Source organism: Toxotes jaculatrix, chromosome 6 (assembly GCF_017976425.1).
Source record: "Toxotes jaculatrix isolate fToxJac2 chromosome 6, fToxJac2.pri, whole genome shotgun sequence".
NCBI classification, from domain to species: Eukaryota; Metazoa; Chordata; class Actinopteri; family Toxotidae; genus Toxotes; species Toxotes jaculatrix.
This window is the reverse complement of record NC_054399.1, coordinates 2,985,608-3,010,428: the sequence shown is the minus strand read 5'-3', so window position 1 is coordinate 3,010,428 and position 24,821 is coordinate 2,985,608. Positions and strand designations below refer to the sequence as shown.

Sequence of the window (24,821 nt, the reverse complement as noted above, 5' to 3'; positions counted from 1 at the left end):
CTCACACGCTGATGTGCTGATTTCTCTGTCATTCGTGTTACATTCAAGCTCACTTCTCTCCTCCAGGTCCAGCAACAAGGTGCTTTGGTCACGATCAAGGACTTTGACATCTATCTGGACATTTTTCCAACTCACTAAATGTTGTATTAGTATTATGGTTTTCAGAGCTAACTAGCTGCATGGCTCGAGAACATTAACAAACTTATGTTAGCATTTAGCAGTGCCTATGTACAGCCTCATAGAGCTGCTTGCATGGCTGTAGACTCTTAGTCTTGTTACAGTTTGAATGGTTCGTGTATTTCGTGTGTTATTTTCCCTGGAAATAACAACATGTTCCTCATTTTGAGGAAGTGATTTATTCTGCAAGATTAAATTGAACCTAACAGAGAGCTGAACGTCCTCTGGGGTGATTGAAATCGCAGGACTATTTTTTTTTAAGAAAGAGCAAAATGAAACAGATTTTTTAATCCAAGGAGAGCAGCTGAGCAGCGTTTGAGCCTGTGTGAAGGCATGATGGGATAAAATGTCGCGCCCACATCTGAGAAAATGAACGAGCTGGAGTGAATGAGTTCAGTCTGGGAGACAGACACAGGATGCCAGACGACAACATGGCGCTTGTAACTCCTCAATGCCATAACCGATATTTGGCACAGTCCTTCATGTCAGTACCTGCTGCTTCAACTTACAGTATCTCCTCCCACACCGTAGGTTGTATTTCATCTTATACATCAGGAGAGGAGTGTGTTCATTCATTAAACCACACAGATTAGCAGGGAGCCATTTTCACTGAACTATAAATACCACTTAAAAGTGTTTGGTTTGCATTTCAAGATGACAGCTGCACGTGATGACGAAACTATATGTGTCCGCCACGTGTCTGCCTGTCTTTAAGTATATGCCTGTTTGATATAATTACCATCTAGCTATCTCACACTAGGTTATTATTACCTACATGGTTATTACTATTAATGACTCGTCTCGCTGGAGACAGTGATATTTAGTGCTCTCAGACAGAATTAGACTGAATACTCAGTGACAGAACTGGGCCTCCATAGACATCCACATTAATCTGTGTCACAGACACTACATTGTAATGACCAAATGTTTATTGGAATAGAACAGAGACTCAAAGTTCATCAAATGAAATGAACTCTACTGGCTGGCACAGACATGAAGAGCACTTTTTGTTGTTCAAGTTCAGTGTAAATAAACTGTACCCCTATCTCCCCAGAGGCTAAACGTTAAAGCTGTCTCCCCTCATAACAAAGATTACCAGCTTTTGTCCGTTCAAGTTAGCCCTTTTGTTGCAGCACCATTACTCAAAGATGACGACATTCGCCGTTTCTCTCGTCTCTCCTTTGTCCCACGCCAGGCTTTGCAAAGGTTGCACTTCTGGTGTGGACATTAGTTAGGCCACAGGAAGGGCTTTCAGGCTGTCACCTCTGCTGATTCTGGCCCCGTCAGCTGCTGGGATTTAGCTAAACACTCATTCAGCAAATGTGAATGAAGCTTGGCCCTGGCTGCTAGATCTGCATACAGAGGTGAACGAAAAACATAACCTAGACACGGATATGACAACTTCAAAGAGGGATTATAGTGAGAGAATTATAATTATAGTTTTGTTGGGCATCCTAAATGAAGCAACCAACAAATAGAAGCTCTACAAGCTGCAAAAACTTGTGTTGGGTTGTCTTTCTGGAATCACACATATTGTGCAACGTCTCTTGGACATGGCTCCAGCTTTTTAAAATACACGACCTCTCTCTGCTTTGTGACAAAGATGTGTCACACATAATATAATCCAAATAATACGGTCGAACCACCTCAGAGTCAACGGCAGAAGTGATTCTTATGCAGGTAACACTTCATTAGTTGTGTGCACTTCATAAACATTTTCTTTGCCGTCAGCTCTGAAAATGAGGTGACGGGTAAAAGCAGGGCTGCAACTAATTATTTTCATCACATTTAATTAATAGATTAATCACTGTCAGAACTTATCCACTGTCAGGGATAAGTGTCCTTCACAGACAGTTACTCAGAGTCTAAGTTGATATTGAAATGTCTTTTTTTATCTGGAAAGCAGGAGCAAGATAAGCCCGAAAGTTGTAAAGATCATTTTAAAAAGCAATCAGGTTTTTACCAAGGGGGCAGTTGTAGGTTTCAGCAGTGAGGATCACTTCCGCGTTCAAAAAGCTGCAGTTCCTCGGCTGCCGCTGGGGGCTGGCTCCAGAAGTGAGCAATTCTCCATTGACCCCCATGTTAAAATAGCCAACTTTACAGCATAAAAAAACATATTTACAGCCTGGTACATTTCTTGTTTTTGGTCTCTATTGATAGTTTCCACCTGGTCCATAGACAGGCACTGACAGTTAGCATCGGCTGGGCTAGGTGGCTACATCCAGAGGCCTCCGGCTACCTCCAGCGGTTAACAGGGGCCGCAGTGTCCGTGTTTGTTTGCCAATGTTCGGGTAGGTTTTTGTGACAGTATGGCTTGTTGTAGCGTAGACTGTACTAACCGATCGAAGGAGTCTGTGTTGCAGTTTTTTCGGTAAGTAAATTTCTCACTATTTTACCTGGATGTTTGCGCTAATTAGCATGTATTAGCATATTTTGCCGCTGGCTTATGACTTCATTGCCGATTTCTGGTCGCTGCTGATACAGATAGAGGACCGGAGCAGCTAATGTTAGGAACGCTGTTGCGGTGTGTTCCGTGCTCTCAGAGTCCGTTTATTGCGGGAATACTAGGCTACACTTTTATTTGGTCTCATTTTTCTGGTTAAAAAGTTTGACATTGCATGGACAGAGCAGCTCCGTCAGTAAGCGGCTGCTGTTGTTTGTGTGCTGCTGTAATTGTAAGTGGATAGTGGATGGAGGCAGCGGTGAAAGCCGGTAAATATTAAATATTAAACATTTTAATATATTATTATTACTATCACTCTTTTTATTGTTATCAATAATAATAATGTTTTTAACTCCACCAAACGCTGCAGCTCCACCTAAAACCTCTCTATCTGAAACAGTCATGTTTAAAAACACAGCAGCAACATTATGAACTCTGTTGTATGCAGTGTGTAGCGGTCGGACGGGGTCGAGCTAGTCGGGTCGGACTCGGGGACTGTCGTGTGGCGGATGTAGCTGCGTGTAGCTGCCGCTTAGCTTGTTAGCCTAGCTGGTTAGCTGATTAGCCTTAAGCTAGTTCGGTTGCTCCGAGCTAAGTTGCCGGGTTCTCGGCGGGCTGACCCGTAGAGTAACCGCCTCTCCGCCAAACATGGAAAGTACACTCCCACTAAATTCCAAGATGGCGCAGCTCAAATGCCCATGGGTTGGTCACAAAACCGAACTCCCCAAAACCAATGGGTGACGCCAGGGGTGCAACGTCCATGTCTTATACAGTCTATGGTTTTAACCCTTTGATTCAATAATTTTCTCCTACCTGACAAACAGTGCAATATTTGCACAGGACGTCTGTGGTGTTCAGTGTGATTTTACTGATCATATCGGTCTAACATACACACCAGGCTTTGCTGTGATGTTTGCACAGTGCCCCGTAGAAGTGTTGCATGACCATTATGCTCATTTTTCCAGGTGACTGTGAAGCCAACACGGCAGAGCAGTCCGGATCCGGGGAATCCCGGTATTCCACTCCAGGTCTTCCCGCTGCCCTTTTTTTAAAAAACCACCTCTACTTTGGGGCAGTGAAAAACACACTAGCATTGGGGCAGCAGATGACCCGGCGCAGCAGCGAGGAGCACAACAGTCCTCTCTAACAAATGAAAGGATGGGGGGCAGCAGCTGAATTCAGAGAAACTGGATCAGGGGTCGAGGGGAAAGAACTGCTTTCTGCTCACCCTCGGGTGACTTTTGTTGGATTTACTCCCCGGTCCACACCAACATGCCCTTTGCCAAACGAGTCGTGGAACCTCAGTTACTATGCAGGTATCAGATCCCAAACGAGGAGGGTCTGCTTTTCGAGGACCTGGTCTCCATCAGTAATGTGGCTCTATCTCGGACCTTGCGGCAGCTGTCGGACCTGGCTAAACATGCCTGCTCCATATTCCAGGAGCTGGAAAGCGACCTCGCCTCCACCAGCCTGCGGGTCAGGGGGCTGCAGGGCAAGATCAACCAACTTCAGCAGACCTGCTCCGAGCTGGACCCCAAACAGGAGGCAGTGCGTAAGTACCTGACGCTCGCTCCCTATCTGTTTTATATTAGAGCTGCCTGCGCGCGGGCTCTGAGAGAAAACGGCACGAGGAAAACACACGAGGAAGCATCCTCCTCACTTTCTATCAATGACATCGGAATAGATTTCACCAACAGTGACGCAGATAAAAAAAATATATAAAGTTACTACAGAAACCAAACCAGTTTAAACCCACGAAGCCGGTTTATGAAGCTACACGCGTTTTTATTGATTCATCATATCAGGTTCTTCGCTTTAGTTGTGATGTTCTCTGGTGTTTTTGGAGCCGTGGGGTCTCACAGGGAGACGCGCTGCTGTTGTCATGTCTCCCCACGCTGAGGGGCGTGTGACAGCCTGGCTGTCCCGGGCTGTCCCAGGCTGTCCCGGGTCACTATACTGCCATTATTCCTTATAGACAGGAGGCCTTCTTATCAAAGAGCACAGCATGCTTATCAATGTTATGGCTTTTTGTAGCTACAATAAAAGTAACTCTATTAATAACGCGTGTTGGTCCTGGCGAGAAACAGTTTACCTGTGTGAGCGTTTCTCCAATTTAATCAAAATATCGATTTTTTTTGTAACATTTAAAAACATCAGTGTGTTTACTTTGATAACCAGTTATTAAAGATGGAGACTAACATGTATGAGCTAAACCCTGGGTGCCTCTGCAGTGCTGTCTGCTGTCCTCACAGTTGTCCTGCTGCAAGTGTTGAACTTTGCTTGGCCGTCAGTAAGAATTCATTACTCTGATAACACAGCATGTGGCCATCCCCTGGCTCTTTTAATCTCTGCCCCCCCCCCAATGAGGGGGACTGAGGGGCGGTGGGGGGTTGATGTGATATTGGTGAGTGTGTGTGTTTATGTATAAATCCACTCTTCAGGAAGCACTTAGGAAACCTGTGCACCCCTCGCTACCCCCCAAAAATGTCCATCCCCGGAACCGTTCCTCCAGCTTGGACATACCCCAGTGGATTTACCCTGCTTGAGCTCAGGGCGAGCGAGTCCTTGCATGTTCCTCAGACCCTGCTTCCTGTGGACTGTGACTGGGTTAGTTTGCCTGAAGGTATTTATCTGCTGCCTGCCACAATCAAAACACAGACCCGGCCCCTCTTAAACCTGATTTAAACCTTGAGATGTCTGCAGAGATTTTCTTGAGGCTCGTGTTTGAGACTGTGCTGCTGACTTGTTTTGTTGGCCTGTGTAGCATCTTGTTAGGTTCAGTTCACAATAAGTTGAATATTGAGTATGTCTGCTCTGAGTCACCCTGTCATGGGTTATCTTGAAATTGTAAGTCAACGGCAACTGGATTTGCTGGGGTATTGTTTTTTTTTTTTGCTTTTTTCCAATTTAAGATTAAATTTAAATGTTTTTCTAATGTAATTCATGGACGGAGACATGAATACGACCAGATGAAAGGATATATCAAATCCCTTCTTGCAACATGTTGTTCGGGGGGATATTGCGTGCTGGGTTGCAGGATAACCCCTTTTGCCTGGAAAAGCCTAATTACTCTTAATTGTGCTTTTCATGTTAATGGTGTCAGGGGCAGCCTTAAACAACAGAACCCTCCCTCATCTGAATGACAATTAGTGTAAATGGAGCAGTTCAAGGCTCTGAGAGTTTTGTAGGCGGGGGTGGGCTTTTATGATGTGGCTGTGACTTGTCCAGGGGACGACTGCTGGGGGACACAGCTGCAGATCCTTTCACCGGATTGGATTATGCAGAATCAGATACTGAACCATTGGTTAGGTATTACAGGCCTTGTCCCGTGTTAGCCACCTGTTTGTTTGACCATCAGCGTCAGAGTGTGGTAGTGTAGCTGTTATGTTGTTTGTATGCAGACGTGAGATGGTTTGCTGGACATGCAGTGTCTCTTTTTCGTTTTTGGTCCATCTCATTTCCAGCTTTTTACTCTCTATCAACTACACCAACTATTCAAGAGCTGTACTTAGAACTCCACAGAGTCTATTTATAGACGCTTAAGTGATGCCCCTACTGTTCGAAATTGATTGACATGGTTATTTATACAGTGGAATCCAACTAAACACTATAAGAGTCCTTTAAACAAAGAGTACACACCTACAAATGTTTCAGTGATAATGAAAAATAAAACACTCTTTCTCTCTCTCTCTCTTATCCTCAGCCTCACACACACACACACACACACTTAAGCACACACTTAAACACAACCAGGCGCCTGGCATGTATCCCTCAGCCCTGTGTTTGGACGGCTCTCCTGTGACACCCCATCAACGTCTGCGCTGGACGACCATCAGAGCTCCTCAGCTAGACTGGGCTCCGTGGTGCAGTCGCATGTTAGAGCACTCTGCCGGGGTTTTAAGTTACACTGGCTCAGTGCTGAGGGGGAGCCGTAATACTTGTGGCGGCAAGTGGCCCTCTGGCTTTTCTGGTGCAAGAGCACATGGCTGGCAAGTTTACCACATTCCTCGTACAGACTGCGCCAGTTACTGCCTCACAATACCAAATAGAGGAAAGCAGTAGTCCCATAGTCCCACAGAGTAAAATGGAATAAAACTTTTAACACAGCAGCACAGAGTATAGTAATGCTGCCTCAACTTTCCGGTGCTGTGTCATGCTTTTTGTGCACAGTATGGATACACGACCGGAATCTCGTTATATCCACGGCACATTAGTTTTGCAAACTGTGTGCGGAGTCTAACATGATAATTGTGTGAATCTAAAGTAGTAGGTTGGAAGTGATAAGACGTGCTGTCTGTTGTAGTATTACATCATAAACCTTTGGTACAGCTGTAATTCATTGACAAAATGCTTTGAACAACAAAATGTGGCAAAAGAAGGCAGTTTTTTTAATTTCACACCAGCGCATCATTAGGATGATTATGTGTTTAGAAATTCAAAGCGATGGACACAAATAAAAGTGTTCACAAATGACCCCACATAAAAGAGCCGGTGGGATCAATATCTTATCTTTTATATAAGCAGAGTGCATTCATGTTGCTGCTGAAGGAAAAATAACTTAAAGTTGTGTAGAATTCACATTTACCCGAGACGTCTTGGTTTTTAATTAACCAGCTGAATTCATCGAGGACATTAGTAACTGTTAAGCGCAGTCAGCTCAAATGTTTGGGCTCAGAGAAATCTGTTTACACGGTAACTTGCTTGACATTTACTACATGTTACGTAACATGTAAGACCTGCAGCAGTTATGATTTCTACTCCACTGTGCTTAAAGGTGCTTTAAGCCTTCCACTGTGCTGCTTTCCCACTTGCCTAAACAACCCTTGTAGTAAGGCTGAGGGCCACGTATTTCTGCCCTGCAGCTCCCGTCCTCTCTGTCTGTTGATTTCACTGCAGAGCCGGTCTTCCATTTCAGCACAGCGGCGTTTGTGCAGCTCTGTGAGCCTCGGTGGCCTGGAATGAAAGTTTCTGTGGACGGCAGCGGCACATCGTCTGTGCTACTATAAACGCCACTGCAGCAGCTTAGGCCAGGAAACCACATTAGTCCGCTGACAGTCCCTTCTTCCTGCATTTAACTGACCCGGTCCGGCCATTACTGGGACTTTACTAAGTGACGAGTCAATGCTCACCACATCCGAGGTCAATATCAGTCGATGTGGGAATTTGCTGTAGGAGTGTTCTGCCAGTGGATGGAATGAAAGTTTATCAGCAGTGATTTCTTCGGTATATGAGGTGGGATCATTTTTCCAGAAAGTGAACAAACATCTTAACTCATTCACACGAAGAGAAATGCATCAGCGCATCTCAATCACATCATTCACCAGGATCAAGAGCCTCTGCCTCTCTTTCTCTTTATAATTATCAGAACTGTGAGCATGTGCTGGCAGGTCCGGACAACCTGCCGTTGATATAGTACCCCTGCTAATTATAGAGCAGATTTCAAAGACTTGCCCTCTCATTCCTGCACCAACCGCCCTCCTCCCCCTTCTTCCCAGACAGGCACTGAGAGGGCCTAGACAGCCTTGATGCTGCGGCTTGTTGTTTTCATTCAACTGTCACATATCTGATGTAATTTATTCTATCAATGCTCTGGGCTTATATCCTGCACTGACGTTGCATTTTTTGGGTCCAGGGTATGAAATAAGCATCAAACTTTGAACAAACCAGTGGCTTTGTTCAGCATTCCACACTGTAACTCGATAATATGCTATAAACACTTTATTGTCAGCATATTATTTTTATACCAGAGGGCTTTGACATTGAGATGTGAAATGTGGTCTTTGCACCAAGTTGAACCGAAGGTTTCCCCCTTCACCGGGCTCCATTAACTATATGTGCGTCTCAGCACCTCGGCCCCCGGTGGATTGCCTGGCCTGCGATTGAAGTGGTTTCTGCTGAACCGTTCTGTCAAGTCAAGCATTCCAAAAAGCCAGTGACCAGGAAACCACAGTGCTCGCTTGCACTTCTGGGACCTTGCACCCCACACGTGCTCCCCAAATTGGCCTGGATGGCTGGTGTGATTAGGGGAGATGGGGGAGAAACCGGAGGCTGTGTTTGTTTATGAAGGGAGACGTTTTGTTAAAATTAAGGTTTTTCATTGCTGCACTTGAGGGAAATGTGTGAGTGATTACACTTTACATTCCTGCGGTGGGACCCTCCGTGGGAGCAAGTGCTTCTGAGCGTGGGGGTCCACACCTAAAATCCCTCTGCTGGTCGTCTGTATATTTTCAGGTATACAGACCAGCGTTTGTGTTTAATGTGTGCGTGAGAAAAAAAATCCCCTGTTGTTTTAACATCAGGTTCCTCCAGAGAGTTAAGCTCTAGTTTGTTGTTGGTGAGAGGTGATTGTATTTTCTGCTGCAGAAATTGGGGGCCGTGATAGGATAAGCAGTCTCCTCGCCCTGAGGTGTGTATGCGCTCCTCATACACACAGACACACACTCACTTATTTAATAACGCTCCCCAGCAGTCATTACTCTTTATGGAGTCCTCAGTGTGGGGCTAAGGCACCGAGGGGCCTTTCAATCCTGTCCTGAAAAAGTGGTGGGGGCAAAGTCATCTACCCCCTGACCTCAAAAGCCTGCTGACCTCCCAACCCCCTCCACACACCCCCTTTAAAACACAAAAGAACAAACACAGGCACCTCCATCTTGCTTATCACTCAGCCTCTAAAGACTTGACCGGCCAATTAGAGTGGATTTAACGTTTGACATGATACTGAATAGCCACAGGTCAGCGGACCGGCAAAACCCAGTCCAGGGCCAGGCGTGATTAAACTGTCAGAGTCAACTCAGTAACGTGAGTGAACTCTTCAGTCCAGGGTGTTACTCATGGCTGGAGAAGAGCTGAGCCATGAACGGCTACATGGCCGTGTTTGGGTGTTTGTTGTCCTTTACTTCCTCCACTTTCTGTGAGTTGCTCAGTTTTGACTCACCCACTGAGCTGCAGCAGAATCTGTTCTTTCATTTTTCAAGCACTGAACACTTGAGCTAGACAGAGAAACTCTCTGAGTCCCATGAAATGCCACAGTGCCTGTTGTATTTGATAGTTCTCAGGTACCTGGTGGTTTCCTCTCTGAAAACAGTGTTCGTGTACCAGAAACAAATGCTGGTTGTAATTTTGTGCACAGACTGAAGCTCGGTGTGATCTCACCTCAGGAAAGACCTCCTCTGTACTTGGCTTTTACATCTGGGCCACATGTAGCTGTTATTCTTAATGCTTTAGCTGAAACTACAAGATTTTCTCCAACGATAAAATAAATAAACGTCTGACTTCAACTTAAACTAACTTTACTGTTGTGTGCAGTTTACAACACCTCACCGCATTCTTTTCCGTAGCAACCTGGAGAAATATTGACAGCTCACAGGGCTATAAAACTTATCACTGGCTGGCCTTTGTCTTGCCGCCACTAGCCAGAAGCATTTCAGGCCACCTGCGTGGTTTTCCTCTCCTCACTCAAGTCTGTCTTTAAAATGATATGATCCCCCGCCCTGCTTTTGTGCTTCTCCACAGTCCCCTCCTCCCAGGCCACCACCATCTCAAAGGCAGGCTTAAATATTACGCAACCGAATTATTCTCTCAGAAATCTTAAGACACATCTCTGGACCTTTGCAGAAAGAGACGATAAGAAGTCAAGTAAAATTCTCATGAACTCTCCTTTCCTTACTCCTTGTGAATATTTGGCTCGCTGCAGGGTGAGATTAGAAGGAAGTGAGAGATAAAGGATCTGAGACGGTTACTGTAGAAAAAGGGCCTTATATTTAGTAAATCCTCCCATGCTCTCTGAAAGACTTTCCTTTTGCCAGTGGGATGCTATATATTGTCGTGCATTGCAATGTATAAGTGATCTATGTATGCAAATCTCAAATGGACATTTTAAGACGACACTGTGAGAAAATGTGAGATAAAACTGACCTGGTATTTTAACAGGAAGGAAGCACATGTGCAGTCTTTGCCATGCAGGTGTTTAGACTGGGATTTGAGTGGAATGTGAACTCCCCTCACCTCTCCCTGGTGTGCGAGGGGATCAGTCAGGTTGAGTCTTTAAAGTTGAAAGAATATTTTCAGCAGTCATCCTACCATCAGGTAAGTATGGCAAAGAAAGCACCTGCCAGATATGAGGGTGTGGAGAAACGGTGATCTGCTGGATTTCTCTTTTTACGCTGGTGTTGAGTTTTCTTTTTTTTTTTGTGTGTGGGCTGACACTGACCATTCCCTCGTGATTGTCTAATCTCCAGCCATTTAGCAGCCAAAACTACGCACGGCGCATCTGTCAATATTTGGATTCCTCTACATCACTTACACTTCGATGTGTAAGTGATATAAATGATAATAACATTCAACAGCAATCAGAAATCAGACATCAGTATTGATGAAGCCTCGTCCAGGAAGAGTCCTCTGCCATCTTTTGGCTGTCTGATCTAATCAGTCGTCCTCTGCTCTCCTCGTATGACTTCTGTCGTTTCAGGTCTCTCTCTTCGTGGTCTTATCTGCTTCCTGCTGTGTTTGTACCGTCCTGTGGGCCCTCACTTGTCACACTTATTTACACTTTAAGTGCAAGTGGTGGAAGCCCCCCCTCCACCCCCCCGTAACAGGCCGGTGGAGTGCTTGTGAACGAGCGTCACTGGCCTGGATACAGAGCTTGTTGGAGCTCTGCTTCTTGTCACTTCAGCACTTTGCCACGAATGGACTGCGTCACTTTTGAAGCAGAATTTCTTTCTTTAACTTTTATCTTCTGAACACTAGTTCTGCATCAGAGAAAATATTAAATCAGTCATCATTCATCCTTTCATAGTGAAGATTTCATGTTAGATGTGCATCATTTTACTGCTCCAGATGAGACTAGTGGTGGCGCTGAGAATGACCCGAGGCTTCCACACACACTTTGCTGGACAGATCAGCGTGAAAGGACGACTCTCCTCCACCCGACTCATTGTGCTCTGGAGCACACACAAGTTTACCCTCCTGCACTGGCTTTTGTTCCTCCCTCCTTTATACCCTCGTCCTCTGGGACGCTTCTTCGCCATCCGGATTCATCCTTTATTCTTGCCAGTAATTTCTGTGCCTGCCCTCTCCCTCAGGCATTTGGTATACTTTGCTCTTCTCTTCTGACTGCAAGCTTTCTCTCTCTCTCTCTTTCTCTAGCTCTCACTCATCTCTATATCCCAGTTTCTTATTTTGGGTTTCAGCCAGTCCTGCTCCCAGCAGCCCCACTGGGGAGAGACCATCCTGCTATAGCAGGGAAAAAGTGCTTTGCCATAAAAATGGATGACCTGCTCTCCATTATGTTCTGCTTTTCAGAAAGCAGCTCTCTGAGTTAAACATTCACTGACCACTAATCAGCCCAGAGCTGATGTTTTGTACTGTGGATATTTGGTTTAATATATGATACAGTTTCTGAGCTCGCTGTTCTCCGGGCTCAGATGAGCCATCGAACTTCCCCTCGGCTCAGCCTGAAAGAGTAACGAGCTTCATTTGATTTCCCAGTAAATCCTTTCAGTTTTACTGGGACCATTGTTGCTGATCGCATGACACATCAAACTTCCACAGAGTCTGTCGCGCACAGCTCTTATTATTAGATGTTTAATTGTGAGAAAACAGGAAATTCTGCTTTACCATCAATCCATCCCACATGTTTCCGAGAAATGGATTCTCACCCTGGAGAAAGATCCGGTTACCAATCTAAAGGTTGCACTCTCTGTGTTCCACTGACATCTGAGTACTGAAAACATGAATTGATTGAGACACTTTATTGTTGCTTTTATAGTTTAATCTTCCAACTACACCTGTCGAGATTATAAGACACTGTATCATCGTGTCTCTGGAAAAAAACTGTCTGGAGTTGTCTCGCTGTTAAACATCAGTGTAATTCTACCTTAACAAACGACAGCTTACTGTTTACTGTGCACTAGAGAAGCCAAGAAGTGCTGAAGTTCATCAGAAGTCTACGGCTTTAGTGTGTGATCAGAATGTTCCCGCAGCCCTGAGCTTGTTGGGAGGGAGAGACCGAAAGAAAAAGTGAAATAATATTTGGGACAAACCCAGTTTTATATCCTCCGTCATAGCTGCTGCTGCTGCTGTAGGGCTTTTGTGATGATTTGCCCAGTCTGCCTTGGCAGCCACTCTCCATCAGGCAGCAAGCCATTGTGCAGCAACTTACCGCAAGAGTTTATGCTTCAGTGTTAGTCATACAATGTTGGATAAATCGAATTTGCTTTTTCTTCTGGTTTTCCACTCTTACTAAAATGGAAATAATCGTGTAAAGAAAATGACTAGCATGCTTTTAAAATGCCTTGTATGCTGTGGAGGGCAAACTGATCATGCTGAAGGGAACAAAGTGATAGCTGGAGTCTGCAGTATGGGACGGGACGAGAAGAAAAGTGCTTGGAAAAGCTTTTTCTCTCACCAGAGTTATTTTGGTGAAGTTATGAATGCTGTGGGCGACAGTGAAAACCAGGAATCTTCAGAGAATACCAGTCACCTCAGCCAAAAAGAGCAAAGGTGACTTCAAATGGGAGTCAGTCTTTGAATAATCCTTTGATGCCACCGACAGGGGGTATAACTATGATACCAAAGTTCATTAACATCTGGCAAAGCTTTCAGGTTTGTTTTCATATGTAATGTGACCTCGTACAAAGTCATTTGCTAAATTCACTTCAGAAACAGTCTAGTTTTTCTGTACACAGGGGTATCAGTATTCAAACACACATTTTTGATATGGATTCGGTTTAAACGAGATTTTCAGTTTCTTTTACTTCTGTTGTGGTTTTGACTTGTTTTCACTGTCAGTCCCTGGGGAAATATTTCCTGGAAATAGCTTTTTATGACCAGTCATTTATGGGAAGTGCGAGGGCTGGTGGCTGTTGCATCACAGGAATAATGGAGGGTCAGTCTCTGGCAGATTGTTCACATCAGTTTATCTGAGCAGAGTATCCCCTCCCTCAGGCTGTGTCTGAAATGGCAGCTGTACGCGGCGCATTGAGGAAAGTACCTAAAGGTGCTGCTGTGTTGTCACTCGCTGAGAAGCCCCATCTGTTGGCTGCCAGCCCGGAGTCCATGGTGCTGTGGACGGTGTCTTTCATTAGAAGCACAGAGTTTTGTTTTCGACTCTCTCCTCCTCCTCCTCCTGCAGGAATACTCCCAGGAACCACGCTAAGCTGCAACCGCACATCAGGGTTTGTTTGTGTGTTTCAGTGTGTGTGTGTGTGTGTGTGTGTCTAAGTTTTTCCTTTTGCCGTGTGGGAAACTGAAATATTTTGTAAAATTCGCTCTCTTTCCAACTCGCTAACATTATTGCCTGGCGTGAAACACACAAATAATTCAGTACAGTGTGAGGTTTGTTTTTTTTACAAGACCAGTTTTATATATCTCATTATAAAAAATTTTGAGCGGCAAACCCAAACACACCACTGAGGTCCAACTGAGCCCAGCGTGATTCTGAGGAACTTCAGGATTTCGAGGCCCGTGGCCGTCGGTGCTGCTCGGGTAGCAGCTTCACCAAAAATTTGATTAAGTAGTCAAATGTTCAGATTAGTCCACAGTCCTGACGTCTGTCAGTCCATCTGTGAGAAACTGCTGCATAGTGAAGTGACAGTTGCTCTCGGTAGAGTGGCTGAGAGAGGTGGATCATTGTGGCTGTTTGATACTTTAGTTCAGCTTCAAGCTCCGAAGCATTTTCTGAGCTTTGGGACGGGAAAATGACCCACATCCATCTGTGCTTTAGAAGCTTGTCCTGCTATTCGCACACTACAAATTTGACTAGATAGCCTGTCAAAGCAGTCAGGGATGCATCTGCATTCGAACCGTGCAACATACACGGGCAGATGTATCTCTGGCTACCTCCGAATGTGGTTTGTCATCCTGGTGCATCCTCAGTACAGTTGTACCTCAGTTTAGAAATGTCTCCGGTCACTTAAGGACGATTTTGGGTCTAAGCATGAACAGGACCGGCAAGATCAAAGGCCCGACCCGCTCCCCAGAGTGCCCACCAGCCAGTGCACAGGAGCCAAGTGGAGGTGTGTCAGACGATCCCTCTAGAAACACACACACACACACGAGAAACATGTCTGACTGACATCCAGACATAAAAGCACTTGTGCAAATGAAATGGAAAGCAGGGCTTTGAATGGCTGCCATGCTGAAACAGAGCGGCGTTGGGGCGAAGGCCTGCCCTCACAGATCTCTTTGTGCAGGCGAGCTGCATGCCAGCTGGCTGGCTGCTGGGAAGTTTTGTGTGACTCATTACCTCTCCATTGAGGGACACAAAGCTGGGGCGCACTCGCCCATCAGAGCTCGGAGCCTCCCGGGCCTCCAGTCTTCACCTTAACGTGCGGTCAAGGTCGCAGCTCCCATGCTGGGATGACGCCCGGCAGCTTCAACAGCCAATCAGAAACAGAGATCTCCGTCACGGGGCCAGTTTGAATGAGGCTGTCAGTGGGAAGTCTCTCCACTCACTTAATGTGTGGACAGTTACCTTGGCAGCAGTTTGTCTGAAGGAAGAAATGTCGCCGTTGAGCCCACTTGGCAGGACACATTGATGGCTATTGATTTGAATTCTTTCACTACATGTGTCCTGAAAGTGTGTCCCTGTTTTACTGCCCCACTGTTTGTTCACCCTCAAACTAAATGTCACAGTGGCACCAGCTCATGACAGGAACGCCTCATTTATCACCTCGATGATGTCGATTCATGTTTTTTTTTGTGAACTTTATTGTTAGTTTGAATAGGGTGGACTCTGAGATGGGTGGGGTGGAGGGTGGGGGTCGGTCCTGAACTGTGTTGAATCTGTGTTTTCAGAGGTGCAACACTAAAGCCAGTGCACAGAGGTGGATCAAAGACAACTTCATTCTGACAGACGAGAATAACACGTTGTAATCAAAAGCATATGCTGCGTGTTTTAGGAGAGCCAGGTTGTGGACGGAGAGCCGTGATGAAGGAGCAGATACGGTGTGAAAAATAGCTGCGGTGTTATTCTAAGCTTAAGAACATAATAAATACTCACCTCCATACCAAGGCAGATTATGATGACTTACCAAAAGCAGCAACAATTCCAAAGTTTTTTCTTTGCTCTCACTCTCTGTCTGTGTTGTTGGATGGGTTTTTCATTTTAGAAAAAGCAGCTCGTATCAGGTTAACCCCTCTATCTGAATGTGGGAACCTGTGAGACACTGCCAGGGCCATCTGTGACTCTGCAGATGGCCCTGCTTGTTAAAGTGGGCCATGGTAGGACCCTGTCGTCTACCCAGGATGGGACAATGGAGATTACGGGCGTCTGATCTCTTGGTTTAAATGCAGTCTGAGGACTGCAGGACACGGGGAGGGGCACGCTGCCCTGATCTTTGAATTGCTCCATGTTTTTTTTTTTTTTATCCATATGAAGGAATTATAAGACGCACAGGCTTTGTTGGGCTGAGACAAAGTCATTTACGGTGTCACTGAGAGCGAGTGTGATTTACAGAGCGCAGTTTATCTCACATTTACGAGGCTGAGTTGAAGAGTTTAGTCTCAGTTGTATTTGTGGAGGCTTTCCTTGCTTAGTTGTCCTTCAGTGGCACTGGTGCTGCCTTTTGTTGTGTGTTGGTCTTTTTACGGTGGCTTTTTGTTTAAAGAAGGTTCTATTCAAGAAAATGGGAATCATTAACAGAGGCTGAATCTGTGAAGCTGGGCTCCAGAAATTTCGGCCCTTTGACTTCTTTCATTTTTACCATCGAGCGTTGCTCTTGTCCGCACTGCATTCAGCACACACACCCTATTTGGTGTTCCTCGTTTCTTGATTGTTGTTGATGTTGGTGCTCTGCCAGAGAATGATCTGTGTGCTCAACCTGTCGAGCTGCCAGAGTGAAACGTGGTACAGACGGAAGAATCTGCAGAAGACGCAAAGATTGGCAAGGGTAGAAAGGAATTACCTGTTTGTGTGGATGAAGTAATGAGAATACACATCTGTTTAGTGACACATACACACCTAGAAAATACAACCTCAGCCTTGTTCTTTTGGCTTCACAGTGCTCACATGCATCATGACAGTGGATTTTGAAGGTATCTTTTTTCTTTGTTAGTAGTTCAGGGATTCAAACCAAATACTTGTTCATGACGTATGCTCACATGTACGTACAGGATTATGTTTCAGCCTGACCTCCGGTTCTTACTCAGCAGGGGGTCTGCAAGTTAAAGGAGCACTGATCCAGATCTTATTAAGGAAGTGTCGGCGGTTTAGTGAGAGTTTAAAGAAACAGGCTGAGTCAGACTCACTTGGCTGCACAGCTGATCTGAGTGTCTCCATTATTATGGTCACAGAGTCCAGATATTGTTTTGTTTTGTTTTTTTTTAAACTGTGTGTTTTGGCCTTTTGTTGAATTCTAAGTTATTGCACAACAGTCACTCGACTGGTTCCTCTTCCCACAGCTTATGTTTTGATGACCTCTGCCATGAGAATACTTAAGAAACCTGAGATGTTGGGAATAATCCAAAGCTAAGGTATCCAGGAGTGATTTATCTCTCTGTTCAAGCCCTCCTCATCCGTGAAACACCTAGTAATTTATGACTTCATGTGAGGGAGGGAAGCCATCTCAAGAAACGTCTCTGGGCTCACTGTTGAATCCAAATGAAAGAGGTTAGTGCATAATTAAAAAGCTTAAAAGTGATATGAGATTTTACTGTAATATTGTAGGAACTTGAATCACATTTTCATTCCCGATCTCTGTTTTTGTCCACAGAGCAAGATCTTCATAATGAGGTCTAACTGTGAAATATGGTTGGATATAATTTTTTCAAGATGTTGCGAGGTAACCTAAACCTAAACCACATGCAAAGCCAAATCAGATATCACACAGGACGCTGTATCAGAACGGTCATTCACTCCTCCATCCAGTGCTTCTTTCATGTTATACACTTGGGGCAATGACCCTCCTCAGCAGACAACAATGCATTTATAATGGGAGTACACAGGGATTCATGCCTCTGCAGTGATGTCATGTACAGCCAATCATACCATAAGTAAGAACTATGCTGAGCTTCTTTGAAAGGCACTGGGCAGCTGCTTCCTCATTCTCCATCTGTGAAATGTATATGTTCAACACAGGCCTTTGTTGCTCAGTGGCGATGGCACTGACCCAGGGTCAGGGGTTTGAATCCTACTGTGGCGACCCATTGTGAAAATATATACGTTCGTGGTATTTTAATGCAATTTAATTTGGACCAGATGTCATCTCAATGGCTTCATGAAAGGAGCTGCAGTGTCAAATGTGATTCAAGGGGAAGCTGAGGTTGAGGTGCAAGTGAAAATGTGCAGAAGGATCAGAAGTGGCATCAACAAAGCCATCTGTCTGTTTTAACAGTGGGCAGAGGGAGTGTTAGACACATCATCTGTGTTTTCATATCGGCTGTCATTCTCTTTTACAAGAGTAAGTTGGTTCTTTTTCCCCCTGGAGGGAAAAACCTCAGTGTTTTCAGTAATCGAGTGATGGCTCAAACACATCAGCCCCTCAGTAGCTGGTGCAGCCTCTAAAGCAGATCGTGGTTATTTGTTTTGTAAGAATTACCTTTGGCTCCTGCAGAAACTTTTTGTCTGAGCAAACCAAAGCCGACCGAGCATGTTCGAAAAACATTTGATCGCGCTGGTTTTTAGTCTACAGTTGAAACAACACGGAGGTCACGAGTAACGACTTCAAAATGAAAACAGATATGGTTCATTAAGTAATTTGTTGGTAACCGATTCTGTAGTCCTTGAAAAAACCCACCAGGACTCATTAATGATTTATGAATACAGTTCTTAGTTAAATGTTGTGGCCAGAGGAAGAGAAGAGAATAGACGAGTCTCCGCTCCACGGTTCAGTCAGTTTCATGTGCAGTATTTCAGCTTTGAAAGCAGAGGCCGGTCTGAGCTGACCAGAGATGCACTGGTTTGGTATGACTGTTACCACGGCAGCAGTGAACTCAGTCGTTTGCAGTAAAACTTGAATGCTTGGATCATGAGGATCCATTGATTGTCCCAGCTCACACATAGTCCATATTTAAGGAGGTGCTGAAGATTAATAGCTTTTTGGCTGAGATGTGTGATGGTAATGGGTTTACAGCAGGTTTTACAGCCTCATTTGCTGTATCACAATCTGGAGATATACCCACCCCCTTTTTTTTTTTTTTCAAATAAAAAAATGGTGTGTGTGTCAGCTGCAGCATGATTCATGCAGCCAGAGTTAACTTTTTCCTCTTATTGACTCACATTTGCTGATGTCTGTTGATGGCCATGTAAGGCGTAAACATGGCTCACAGCTATTAATGTTGCATTAGCTGTGGTGTTTTAGTGGATTTAATTTGCAAGTGCTGACAGTGTGGGTTGTCGGTGCCCGGTGTTGTAATCGTGTTGCTTTTGTTGACATGGAAGGATGCCTGTGGGAGGAGCGCCGATCGCTGACACAAAGAGCCATTTCATCAGACCTTCAGAGGAGACAGGGAGTTTGTGAGACGATGTCAGGGAGCAGGTCAGTCCTCAGTCAGTGGAATTTCACATAGAACCTGTTAAAATGTGAGATCGGTACCACGTCTGCTGTGTATGGTGTGAATTCTCGTCTAAAAAATTCAGATTTTTTTTTAGGTAGTAGAGCTGCCGGGTAACAAACGAGATTTGCATATTCCCCTGATCCCCTGGATTAGGATGTTTTATTTAATCTGCCGTTCATGAGGCCATGGGGTTCATCTAAATAAGTAGCTCGAGGCCTGTTTGGTTTTGTTTTTTTAGTTTGTGTAGTTTTCCTCTAATCTGTGCAAAGTTGTTTTTGTTGTCGCTCGCAGGCCTGTGTTGTCATGCCACATGGTTCGGCTCGGTCACGGTCATCAGTGCAAGTCTTACAGCCGTACAGTCCTGACATTCTCAAAGCCCTCAGGGTGAGCAAGTATAGGGGCGACGGAGGACGCATTCCTCTGAGCACAGATGTGACCTGTCCATCTGGACTTTTACTTTCTGCTAGGTCGCAGGGCTGAGGGGGAAACCGGAGGTGTGTGTCTGTCGTTTGGCTCATGTCTCTTGTCAGATATCACACCGCAGATACACTGTTTTCACACCAGAGAACAGAGTGACAAGCCTAAACCACAATCCTCTGAGACCTCATTTCCCTCCATAAACAAGCTGTAGAGGGCCTCCAGGGGGACCCGTCTAGACCACGATTACTCATTGTTAGTAAATGCACATACACACACATGTCAGGAGTTATCCTAGGTAAACCCCACAATAACGTCAAAGAAAACTGTTTTCTCTACATGTCACCTGAGAGTGGTCCCAACATGCTGTGAGGAAAAAGGGAAGCATGTGGTGGAGCGTGCATCCAGATCTCTGAGAACCAAACTGTTATCTCGTGGCAGCTATTTGGTTATCTCACCACGCGGGAAAATTGTTGTCATGTTTTTCCTTTTCTGGCGCTTTCTGATCAGGTTAGATCCTGCCCTACAACTGTGCGCTTCAGGTGTTACCCAAGGGCAAAAAGTAAAAGGCGCTTACTCACGAGCTTCTGATTTTAGTTAGGAGAAGGCGAGTGGTATTAATGGCTTCATTTAAGTAGACTGGGCTCTAACCATTACAGTGACCACTGGTGAAGCAGATGAGAGCAGCAGCACAGAGCATATTGGCTTGTGGCAGAGACTTGCCAGCAACACCTGCAGCCCGAACAGATGCCCCATGCTTTATCCATCACTTCCATCCATCCTGTTGCTCATCAGGAGGCGCTGACCTGTGATTCACCTGCTGTGTGTTTCACTCCAGAATCTCTGTATCTGTTTTCTTCAAAGAAAACCAGGCTAAACCAGGTCCCATTCATATTTTGCAGCAGCTCACTATTCCATTTTTGCATCATAAGAAGAAAGTAAAAAGGTTATTTAACATACATTATGATTTTTTTAGAACATTACTACAGATCTTTATATTAACATTGATTCATGTAGAATAATGTCAGTGTTATGATTCAGATCCATGTGGAGGAGAACAAGGATTTGAACTCGCTTCCAGTTTGTGTCGTTCCTGTTTATCCTCCTGAGCAAAAGACCGTGTCCAACAATTGCGTAATATCCCTAAACTGCAGAAACGTTTTGACGTGCTCTACGCTGCCTGTAAATGACCATAAAAACAAAAAAAACACACAGGATATGTACCTGACCTCAGACAGATCTCTTTAATCTGTTGCCCCTAATCTTCCGGTGACAGGGGGCTCCAGTGTTACGTGACACACTTCTGTCCCTGTGAAGTTTGCTGTCACTGCTGGTGACCCTTATTGGGGCAGGGACAAAGCATGTGGAGAAGCCCTCTTTCTTCTCATTAGTATTCACTCTCAATCACAAGCTCCACCCACGCAGGCGCCGGTGACATCTGGTGGGGTGTGGACCGATGTCGCTGACCCAAGCCGCCTTTTAATCACGTGTTTTTATTCAAATATGTGCCAACTCACACGCAGGCCTGTTTCAGTCTTTCCAAACATTTATGGCTCAGGTAAATATTTAGTTCCGTGATAAAAGGTTTTAGTAAGAAAATAAGAAGGCGGGCTTTAAGGACCAGTTCAACATTTTGGGAAACGCTTATTAATTTTATTAATTTTCACCCAGCTTCAGCAGGGATCGGCCCCCGCCCATGACCCTCAGAGGATGAGCGGTGTAGCTGATGGGTGGATGGATGGCTTATTTGCTTTTCTTCTGAGAGTTAGACGTGAAGATCAGTATCAGTTTTGTCTCTGTGCACTTCATGTAAAGCCACATCCAGCAGCTGGTCTGTTAAGCTTATTATAAAAAATGGAAACAGAGGGAAACAGCTGGTCTGGCTCCGTCCAAAGGTAAGGAAATGCTCCTGTAAAGCTCACTCAGCACGCCATGTTAAACAAACATGATATGAAGCGTTAATTGTAGGTGTTTGTGGGCTGAATGTGTTTCTGAGCTAACCAGCTTCCGAGTCTATCTTTATACTGGGCGTACAGACATGATAGTGGTGTCATTCTTCTCATTAATCACTTAACAAGAATGAGGAGAAGCATATTTTCCAAAATGTTGTACTATTCCTTTAATATTTAAGAAGATTATTCATCCCGTGTGCAATCATATGACTGCTAACCCGACTTACTGTAGGAGTAACTTTAATTCTTAATAACCTGGATGGCGTCAGCAGCGATCCTCTGATCACACTGAGCGGGCGCTGCTGTGTAACGCCTTCCTCGTATTACTTGATAACTCACAATCCTCTTGTTGATGATTAGAGGGTCTGCAGAGCAGCAGCGAAGCTTTGGACCCTCAGACTCATTCGCCGCTGTTGGATTTCCACCGGCGCCTGCCAGGGCGGGATCAGCTCGCAGCTCGCTGTGATGTCACTCCTGCCTCGGCTACAAAGTTGATGTGATTACCATCTTAGAAATCACTGTCAGACTGTGGAGACCAAATTACCATGATGGTTCCCTCGGCTTTCTCGCTCTCTCTCATGAGCAGCCCCTCACTCCTCAGCTCTCTCTCTCTCTCTCTCTCTTTCTCTCTCTCTCTCTCTCTCTCTCCCTCTCTCTCCCTCTCTCTCCCTCTCTCTGTGTCTTCCTTGTCTCACTGCGACTGTTCCTGTTGAGCCAGGTTACCCTGCTGTGATATCATGCCCAGTGGAGCCAGACTAATCACAGTCACTTCCCTGGATCATTCCCACACAGTGTAATTCATTTTCTGGACGTGGGACTGTCTCTCCTGCTCAGTCAGAAAAGTGGAAAAAAAAAAAAAAAGTCAATGTTCGCTGAAGTTTTTTTTTCTTCTTTCCTTTGCAGTCCATCTTTTCTTTTTCTATTTTTCCTCTCACAAGGGCTTGGCCCAGCCTTGTGAAGTGACTGTGCCAATTAAAATCTCTTATCTTATTGTGCTGCTTCTTCAAAGGGAGCTTATTCTGCGCACACAGAACCACAGGAACTATACAAGTGGCTTGTGTACAAGGTTTTGGTGGCTCTAAAAGCATTGTTGGCTTTCCTCTCCACTCGCATTCCTGCAGCTCTCTTGACCACACAAGAAGGCTAACGCAGAAGAGTCTGGAAGCCGAGGAGAGACGGAGGAGTTTGCCAGTTATCAAATATTTAGTGTTTGCACAGTTATTCTTGCGCTTGTGTGTTGGCAGAGTGAGAAGATCTGAGGCATCAGGAAGCAGATTAATGAACGCCTGACAATCTTTTTGCTCTCGGAAAGCCAGGGAATTAAAGTTTAATTTACAGTTACTGATCAGTGGAGCCGAGAGCCGTTGTTTAGGGGCCTGAACACAAAACCGACCACACAAACAAACCGACGAGTCCTTTCACCAGATAAAAGCTCACCTAATGGGAGGGGTTGGTGGTCACGCATAACTGAGTGGCGGCTGCTGAGTCTGGGGTCTTTCACATGTGGAGAAAGTACATCCTTCACCCCCACCCCCTCAAACGCACACATACTCAAACACACACACGCGTATACACATTTCTCCCTCTACTACTTTTGAAAGAAGCCTAATCCTGGAGTTTGGTAGATCCTCTCTTTAACTGGCCTCGCCCCAGAGTCTTCAGCAGCACACTGTAGCTGCCACTTCTTCACACCAAGTCTCCCTCACACATATCAGGGAGAGAAGTGTTTTAGATTTCACCATACCGTGACGATAAATGCACATGTACACAACAATTATCAGTTTGTAATTATATAAACCAGAGAAAAGCAGCAAATCTTCACAGAAGAAAAGCTGGAACCAGGGAAACTTTTGATCGATGGCTAATTTTTCTCTCTGTCAGCTAATTGACTAATCGTTTCTGCTCGAGTCTCAAAGCCTTGCATTTTGAAGCCATCAGACAACAGTAGATCTGCTTATACTTTACTCTTTATATCGTCCAGATTCAGTTTGCACTGCTGCCGCTCATCCAGTTATCACAGTTTTAAACCTTACAGTAGTTATTGGCTGGATTAAGATCAGTATATCTTACATATGATCAAGTCTGTAACAAATAAGTTTCAGAAAGTCTGATTTTTGAATTGAAGGGTGTGGAGCACATTCTAGAGAAACTAGGACAAAACTGTAACGTGATACATCCAGATGAGTTTAAACCCCCAGATTTTTACAGGGAATAAACACTCGATAGAATCCAAGCAGACGTTAGCAATCATATCGAGCTGGAAGGTCAGTCCAAATTACAGCTGTCCGTTAAACAGCACTGAGTTTGAAATTAAGGTGGGTGTAATTGTACCCAGATTGTCCTAGCTGCTACTTTACAGAACCTGCCTTTAGTTTAGTCTTTAAGGTTGCTCTCTCTCAGACAAGTTGCAGGAGATTTCATGAGGGGAGCGGAGGGAAGGAAAATCCGGTTGGGATTCATTCGATATCCGGACTGGGGCGAGCAAATCTCCTCAGAGCCGTGTTGCCGGGCAAGTTGAGCTAAAGCTGCCTGCTTGTATTTATACTGGCACAGTGTTTGTGCTGAGGGAGGCATATAATGATTTTGTAAGTACACATAGACTGAAATATGGACACTAATGCTGGTCTCTGCAGAATCTTTTTGATTTAGTAGAAGAGAAAATGTCTTAACTAGACACAGAAATATGAGAAAATTGTGCTGATTCACTGTGTTTTTATTTCCGATTTGATCTGTTTATGTTGCTCTGTGTGTGTGTGTGTCTGTGTGTGTGTGTGTATCAGTCAGTATGTGCAGACAGACTGACACAGGGGAGTCAGTTGAGTAGTGAAAGTGCTCATGTGTTGTGCTAATGCTGAGGCTGTTTACTTAACAAATTATGTCCCTAAATGGGAAAGGGCACTGAAAGGAGAAGACAATGAAATCATCTTGCTTGGTTGGCTTCAGTATTGAGGTCGGCCCTGTTTTGAGCAGCCCCTCACCCCCCAACCAACCACACACACACACACACACACACACACACACATACATACACACACATACACACACGCCAGAGCAGAGGGACAAGGGGGACTAAACACACACACAGTAACAATGCAGAGCAACGCCATTGGCTAACAGACCACGCACTTCTGGCCAATAGCGGCGCACTGAGATGATCCTGTATACGTACCCCAGAGAGTGCGGTTACCTATTCAGACTGTGTTTCATTTGAACTTGTGTAAAGCAGGAGTGATGCAGCCGCTGAGTCCATAACTGAAAACGTGAATGTGTGGAGCAGTGATCGTATCTGGGTTTTGTTGGTTTCACATGTAAAAACCTTCCTCTCAGTAAAAATGGGC

General features: G+C 45.0%; 1 protein-coding gene across 1 annotated transcript in view; it reads left to right on the top strand.

Annotated features, from left to right (window-relative positions):
* Positions 1 to 3,791: 3,791 nt before the first annotated feature.
* nhsa (Nance-Horan syndrome a (congenital cataracts and dental anomalies)) overlaps positions 3,792 to 24,821 on the top strand; it is a 49,088-nt gene continuing 28,058 nt past the window's right edge. The window contains exon 1 of the mRNA XM_041040873.1: positions 3,792 to 4,172. Coding sequence (XP_040896807.1) covers positions 3,893 to 4,172 — 280 coding nt within the window. The 5' untranslated portion in view covers positions 3,792 to 3,892. The remainder of the gene's footprint in view (positions 4,173 to 24,821) is intronic.